General features: G+C 41.1%; 1 protein-coding gene across 1 annotated transcript in view; it reads left to right on the plus strand.

The window, feature by feature from the left end:
- The first annotated feature begins 3,079 nt into the window (after window positions 1-3,079).
- The window catches only part of Dh31-R (Diuretic hormone 31 Receptor), a 5,796-nt gene continuing 469 nt past the window's right edge, over window positions 3,080-8,406 (plus strand). Inside the window, exons 1-6 of the mRNA XM_013314631.1 lie at window positions 3,080-3,301; window positions 6,617-6,906; window positions 7,080-7,190; window positions 7,262-7,362; window positions 7,445-7,536; window positions 7,643-8,402. Coding sequence (XP_013170085.1) covers window positions 6,831-6,906; window positions 7,080-7,190; window positions 7,262-7,362; window positions 7,445-7,536; window positions 7,643-8,402 — 1,140 coding nt within the window. The 5' untranslated portion in view covers window positions 3,080-3,301; window positions 6,617-6,830. The remainder of the gene's footprint in view (window positions 3,302-6,616; window positions 6,907-7,079; window positions 7,191-7,261; window positions 7,363-7,444; window positions 7,537-7,642; window positions 8,403-8,406) is intronic.

Raw genomic sequence — 8,406 nt, forward strand, 5'->3', positions numbered from 1 at the left:
CCTACCTACCTACCTACCTACCTACCTACCTACCTACCTACCTACCTACCTACCTACCTACCTACCTACCTACCTACCTACCTACCTACCTACCTACCTACCTACCTACCTACCTACATGCACATAATATTTCGTAGTATCCGGGATTCGAACTCGGGTCAACCTGACCGTGAGTAAGATCCTATCCTATATCTATTAGACTACTGACTACTATGAAGAAGATTGTGAAATTATTAAAGCATAGGATGAGGCGATGAATAATTAATCACGTATTTTTGTCTGGAATACAAAGTCTTTTAAGTTATTTATTTAATAAATTAAGTCTTCGATTGTCTACACAATATTTCTTTCCTGTTCGCTTCCAACCGCAAAGATCATCTATGAATTAGAACAGTATAGTGATACACTCATTGTTGACCCTTTTGACGGTGATCATAGCGATTTTATTGGACAAGATGTCGATGTTGTAACTACCGTGCATCTGAACTCTGTGTTAACATCTCGTTCTGTTTATAGTTTTCCGCAACAGCGACATCTATTACTGAGCGGGACAACCCTCGTTGGGATAGTGAGTGTAATAGCGCAACGACTGCGAATTTATCGATATCTATAATAAAACAGCTTATTAACGACTCAACTGGAATTATGATGCGCGTAGCGTAATGTATCTTTAAACGCTGATGAAATGGAGTAATATGGTAAATGTAAATGTGGTAAAGTATGAAAAAAAAAAAAAACTATTGTTGCGGCAACAACGACCCCGCGGTTGAATGGCACATGAGCATTAGGAAACCTTTTTTCGTGTATTTTAGATAAGATAAGAAGAATTCATCGCGTCACTAATATATTTTTTTTACTCTGTGTCCATATCTATGTACATATCATCATACATATCTAACAGAGTCAACTATACAGTTTTGTCGCCATCTAGTGGCCAGTGGTGCAACTAAACTTGGATAATAGTATTAATTCACATCTTGTTTAATTTAATATAATATACACTAAAGTGACAAAAAAAAACTCCAACGTTCATTTTCACTTTCGTAATAGTTTCGTCATCTAGCGATCGATAAATAAAAAAAAATCAGAATCAGAAGCAGAATCTATAAAATTTTATCGCCCTCTAGTGGTCACTGGTATAAGCAAAATTTAAAGTGACACAATGGCAAACTATATTGAAAACCCTGCACGAAACAGAACAAAAAAAAAAGAAAAAAAATTAACTGATCTATCTCGCTTATTTACGGTACGTGTACATAAGTTGTGTGAAAGCGACAGATTACAGGTGGATGCGGGGCAGCGCCAACTCATGGTTGATAGGGCTAGTTTGGACTGACCATATTAGCCATGTGGATACATCTATTTGGGGTTAAGATGAGAGTGTTCTTTGAGGATGCAGTCCGTTGCCGGAATTAAACACTCTTTTAATCACACCACACAATTTTATTAGTTCAGAAGGTTAACTAAACAAAACTAAATAATCACAGAAGTAAATAGAAATCAAAACCTTACCATATTTAATAACACGGAAGCTACAGAGATAATTGTTGCATTAGATCAAAGATGGTCGTGACAAGTGATTTTTTAAATGCATTACGAATCGATGCAAACTAAACGCGATGCGTTTTCGATGCATCGACTAGAGGGCGTTATAATCATATTAAGTTATCAATTTTTTTTTTTTGTTTATATAATAATAGAAATAATAAAAAAAGGTAAAATTTTTATGTGCTTTTTAATATTTAATTTGTTATTTACTTTTTAAATGTAAGAAATAAATAAATGTTTGAATGAATGAGTAAATGTAAGGAATGATAGTATTGATGGATGTGAGTGTGTGTGTATCCGCCACATCTACATGTGGTCTTATTTTATTTAATTTTGTATGGACCATGTATCTGAAACAAAAGTTTTATTATTAATGTTCGCGCCCGATATGAAACAACACAACGTAGACAACACTGCAAGCCATCTTGACCGATGCATACGCGCGCCTCTTTAATAAGTAATGAGCGTAAGTAAAACTAAATTATAATGACTCTCTTGCGGCTTTCCTTGTATGCTTTTTTCTATGTCAAGTCCATGTCATAGATTTTACATTTTGCTTTACAGAACAAATCGAACAGAACGCCACTAACACAGTGCTGCCAATGGTGCGGCAATTACCGTGTTCTTCATAATAACTAATAAAAATACTTAGTGGTTGGTCAATCATAAGCATTAATTAATTACACGTCTAATTGATGTACATAGTTCGCTGGCACTCATACATTGGAGAAAGATAACTATTTAAGGCCGAAAAGGCGAACCAATTAGTCTATTCTACTTCGTTTGTTCCTGCTCCAGATTTTATCACAAAAAACAAAAAAAAAACAAAACTGTTTTATTATTTATGTTGCGTAGAACTTTTAATTGTTAATGTCAAAATTCAAATGCTCAGACGAAGGCCTTCGCTATTGGCTGAGAGTAACCGTTAACCGTTACCATGGCAACCATCCAACTTTGCTGCTATTGGTTTGCAATTTTTGTCCCTGTCTTGTATAACAATTTTATCAATTTACTCACCTTTTTATTTTTTTTTATAGTCAGGAAATGCATAGTCAGGAAATACATTTACGCACGCCTACGCCGGGCGGTGCAATGGCGTAGGGAGTGTGGGACTCGCCGGCCACAGAAGGTGACCAGAATACCCACTAAAACCTGACTGCCCTCTGACGCATTATGGCGGGCACCACGGGAACGCTTTCGCTTACTTCCGTGGGCATCAATTTACTCACCTATGTTAAATGGCGGGAGACTGTATAGCCTAATACTTGTCGTAAGTATAGGGTTTTTTATTACAAAAAGAATTATTTTAAAATAAAACTACTAGTAAAAGCTAGTAAGTTTTCTGTTATCCTATGGTATAGTTCCACTGTCGATAAATGATGTTGGTAAATTGTTCGTGCTGTATGTGTGGACTCAAGTATATATATATTTTTGCTCCATCTGAACTTGTATGATGAACTGGTGGAAACTGGGAAAGAGGCGCGCGGCGAGGCGAACGGCGAACGGTGAGCGGCGAGCGGAGACGGAGACGGCAGTTGGCCGCACGTTGTCGTCGTAGTTGATCGTGTGTAGGTCTTATTGACGCGTGCACGCATTGCTCCGCGAATATACTCACGTACTTTTTCATTCACTTCGCATTTATATTAATCAGGTTTAAATGCATAGCAAAATATAAACATTACCCTTAGCGAAGGATTGGTTTGTGAACTTCACAAGAATGTGGATTTCAGACGACGCTTCAGAAATTTCTAAGGTAATAGGTAAAAAATGGAATTTTCTTTTTCTAAATAATTTCAAAAAAAAAAAAAATAATTTGTCAAAGCATCCGCATGTTTTTTACGAATTCATCCTATACTAGCATTCGCCTACGACTTCTTCGGCGCAAGAGATAAATTTTCTAAAAACCCGCAACAGGTATACTTACCTATTTGATCGTATTTGAGGAAAATATATGTTTTATTTATATATATTATGTCAAAGCCGAGATAAAAACCTTTAATAATCTTAAATTATAATATTATTTTTCACCAATATTCAATGTGGAGCAGGCAATTTATAAAAATATATTCATTAAATGCTCCCGATCTCTACAACGAGCACATTTTTTTTATATAAGACAAGGGGATAAACTAGCTTAGGGATTACGAAGGTGATCATTCAAGCCTGAGGATATCCGCAACATCAGAGTACTTTCAGATATATGTTTGGATAAAATACTAATATTAATACCATAAAATTAGTGTCTCACATAACGTGAAGTTTTTAATTTCTCATTCGAAAACAAAATGTGAATTCCACATTATTAAATATTGCCTGAAGAATTATAACTGAATAATATGTTTCATAAAATAACTGAAATGAAAACACTTCTTCTTTCGTCCTTGCGATCCTTTTATTTATCATTGTTAAAGAAATGTCATGTATACAATGCAAACCTTTAATTATAATAAAATAAATAACAATTATATGTAAAACTTTCGAAAAAAAAAAATTGTGTATTTACATGATGACAAAAACCGTTTTTCAACCAGTTTGGTAGCAACAGGTTAACAGAACATCAAAGCAAACGTTCTGCATGAAACTCTTTTTGGTTCATAATACTTAAGAATATAGAGATAGAGATAGATAGATATGTGCGTCACTCCTGACTTGAGTAGTCTCAAACGTATTGACGATGATATGACTGACAACTTGGATAGTGAATGCCCGAACTCTGATCAGAATGTCATGTAAGGTGGCGGACTGTACATATACATATATATATATATATATAGAGATATCAGAAAAAGGGTTTTCATTATCGTTGTAATTATTCACTAAATAAGAATAATTTGTATTACATTGAGTTGAACATACAAAAATTACACTCAGAAACGACCCTAAAATAAACACTAACGAAAACCAAACCTTATAAATTGGCCGTCTAAAAAACTTACTTTAGTAATCCTACTAACCGTGGTTTTCTAAGAGGAAAATCTCCGTTTAAAATATATACTCGTTATGTCTGTTTTGTCAACGATAATGACAGAGATGACGATAAATTTAATACAGAGATTTTGGTCTCAGAAAACAACGGTAAGTGAACAAACTTTTGATGTAGTAGTAGCAGCAGAGCAACGGACCTACAGACTTATGTAAGACGGTTCCGCTGTGGACGGTACACCTGCAGGTGTACGAGTTGTTGCAATATTGTTAGATCCATTGACTCGCTGCTTGCGAAGGGCGGGGTGAGACGGGGTGAGACGGGGCGAGGCGGGGCGCGCGGGTTGCCATCATCTGCTGCATGTTTACACACAAAGCAAACATTCCTCCGGCCGTTGTCGTGTGTAAACGTAACGTTACGGAATTAGACGACGCCTTTTTCTATTTCTGTGAAATCCTTCAAGTCGATGGCGCGGCGGAGGCGCTGTGCCAAAATTATTAAATGATTTTTTCGTATAGAATCGCGCGACCGGACGCGGCCGCTGGTGCGTACGTAATAACCCTTTTCTCATGTTTCTATTTACTTATCTAAATACAGAAAAGGAAAAGTTTTTTACGTGAATGTACGTTTGTTACTCAGAACTTCGCTCCTAGTGAATATATTGCGATTATTATTTTTAATGTTTTATTTATTCAATCGGTCAAATCTAACTATTGAAATCAAACACACTTATTGTGGATAGGTTTATCTGAAATTCAATATATGTAGATATCAAATGGTCCGGAACATTTAGAGTTTAGGCAGAGCAGTGTGGGTGGGCTTAATCCGATAGAAAACAATTTATAGGAAATTCTCGGACATGTTGGACTGGACAAGTTTACTTGTACATACATCAGACGTGAGGCATCAGTCGGTGGCGCGGCGCGTGGTGCGGCGTGGTGCGGCGCGGCGCCTGTGCCGGTGGGCGGATCGTTTATCAGGCAGGACAGAAGTGTTTGTTTTCGTCAGGAAAATGTAATTAATTGTGAATTAGTGAACGGAACTTGCGCCGCACCTCTATATTAGTGCACGAGTATTCCTTATTTATCTAAGGAACTTCCTTTATACATTGTATCTCAAAATGATATATTTTGTTTAAAACTACAAAAGTGGAACAATATCGTATTATGTCATTTCCTCCTTTTATTAAGCATGTTTGTGAAGTTGTAGGTCATGCGAGGTACATTTATACAACCAGCTTCGCCGCATCGTAAATCTGTAATTAGGTCTATTGAAGTTTGAAAATGTAACAGCTGCGCTTTGCCATTGAGAGAGCAATTAATATCAATGTATCACAACAGTCGTTATCATGTTACAGGAGAATTATCTTGTAGTTGTTGTTGAATTGTCGCGATCTGATCGCGTGCTGTGATCGCGACAACAATCGGCCGGCGTCGCGTCGCACATCTTGTTCACTTTAAATCAACCGATCTGATGTCATCGTTTGCGCGTCTGATTTATAACATTCAATTTCCACTAAGCTTTTTTTTTATTTGAGCGCACGTAAACTGGAACGATTTCAATAGCCAACGTCCGAGCTTCACTTGATCTGCTCAATATAAGGGATGCGGACCTTGCGTACCTCCCATGGGGAGTGTTCCAAAGAATTGTTTGGAACGATTCCTGTCTCTGAGTTCGGTGACCGCACGACACGATCAACCGCCGGATACCACCCGCATCACCTCGATAGTTAACCACTTTCAACCCGAAACCTGCTGCCTCGCAATGTGGCACTGTGGATTATCTGTCCTGAGCCGTACTATCACGAAACAGGGGTACATCCTCCGTTAAGGCCGACAACGCATCTGCAGTTCGTTTGATGTTGCGGATGTCCACGGACGTTACGTCCGCGACTTTTTTTTATAAAATTTAATTTAATTTTCCCTGTAATGATTAATGAAACTAAGCTAACTAACTAAGAAAATGATTACAAATGTACTAATCATAGACATACATAATTAGTACATTTGTTGTTTAATATTCATACAAAAAAAAATTGTATTTTTGAGATCTAAAACATGCAATATTAATTGTGAGATTGACGTATATTAATTACTAAACGCGTCAAAAAGTTATCGTCGATAATTATTCAATTGTTTGTTACAGCAATTATCCTGTGATGAGTGACATTGTGGACGCTAGGCAGAGTAGCTGTGCCACTTTACAATGAGCAGACATTGAGTACGTGGCAACCGACAATGCGCAGACGCTGAGCGCAAAGTGGTACGCGATGGACCTCGGACAGACAGTGCGTGTCCAGGCGCGCAGCCGCTGATTAGGAGGCAGTGAGCAGTGAGCAGCAAGGACTTGTGCGGCTGCGATGGACGACCCGGAGCGCATAGCTCGCGACTACGCCGCCTGTGAGCTGCGCAACAACCTCACGCGCCGCCCGACTGGTAAGTATTGGGCAGTGGCTAGTATACAATATATATTGTTGTTTATCAGATTTGCGATGAGCAGATATAAAATATGACCAAAGTTTTATTAAATGTAACAAAAAAAAATTAGATTTAGAAATCATATTTTTTTTATATAAATATCGAGAAGTTACTTTATCCGAATGTTCCAGGGCTGTATTGCGAAGGCACTTTCGACACTTGGCTGTGCTGGCCTCACACCGCCGCCAACAGCACGGTCTACGAGCACTGCCCCGAGTTCGTGCACGGCTTCAGCCCCGAACGTATGTCCCGCTCTCGAACAATTTAATCCTCCTACTCGCGAAATATTAAACTGCACCAGACTTGTCCACAGTGTTCGCCCATAAAGAGTGCACGGAAAACGGAACATGGTTCACACATCCATTGACCGGCATGCCCTGGTCCAACTACACCACGTGCGTGAAACCCGAAGACGTGAGTAGTTCTGTATGATAACAACGTAAGTAGAGGTGTATCATGTAGCGCATTTTGAACGGCGGCGTTGACGCGTGTGCAGGACGTGAGCGAGATCATCACGGTGTACGAGGTGGGCTACAGCGTGTCGCTCGTCGCCTTGCTCCTTTCCCTCGCCATACTCTTCTACTTTAAGTAAGTTTTATGTTCCTTTAATTGACGCACAAAATTTGCATATAACGGTTATGTAATGTTCGGTTTTACCCAAAACGATTGCTAAGAAAATGAATGTTATCGGCAGAAGTCTCAGGTGCGCGCGCATCACCGTCCACATGAATCTGTTCGCGTCGTTCGCCGCCAACAACGCGACATGGCTGCTGTGGTACGGCCTGGTGACCCGCGCGCCCGACACGCTGGCCGCCTCGCCCGCCTGGTGCCGCGCGCTCAACGTCGCGCTGCAGTACGTGCTGCTCACCAATTACACGTGGATGTTGTGCGAGGGCTTGTATCTGCACACGGTGCTCGTCAGCGCCTTCGTGTCCGAACGCCGGCTGGTGCGCGCGCTACTGGCGGCGGGCTGGCTGCTGCCCGTGCCGCCCGCGCTCATCTACGCCGCGCGCCGCGCCGCCGCCGACGACCAGCTCTGTTGGATGGACGACGGACCCCCGCGCCCCGAGCTGGCGGTGCTGGTGTGTGTCACCGTAGTGCTCAACCTCGCCTTTCTGTGCAACATCGTGCGCGTGCTGTGCACGAAGCTGCGCGCGGGCGGCGGCGCGGGCGGCGCGGCGAGACCCTCGGCCACGGCGCTGCACGCGTTGCGCGCCACCTGCCTGCTGGCGCCGCTGCTCGGCCTGCAGTACTTGCTCACCCCCTTCCGGCCAGACCGCTCGGCGAGCTGGTGGCTCGCGTACGAATACGTCTCGGCGCTCACCATCTCGCTGCAGGGCCTGTGCGTCGCCGTGCTCTACTGCTTTTGCAACGGCGAGGTGCTGGCGCAGCTCCGACGTCGCTGGCGGGTGTTGACGTTTCGACCGCGAGCCAACTCGACTACCAACACAACTGTGT

This window comes from Papilio xuthus, unplaced genomic scaffold (assembly GCF_000836235.2).
Source record: "Papilio xuthus unplaced genomic scaffold, Pxut_1.1 DF827135.1, whole genome shotgun sequence".
Lineage (NCBI taxonomy): Eukaryota > Metazoa > Arthropoda > Insecta > Lepidoptera > Papilionidae > Papilio > Papilio xuthus.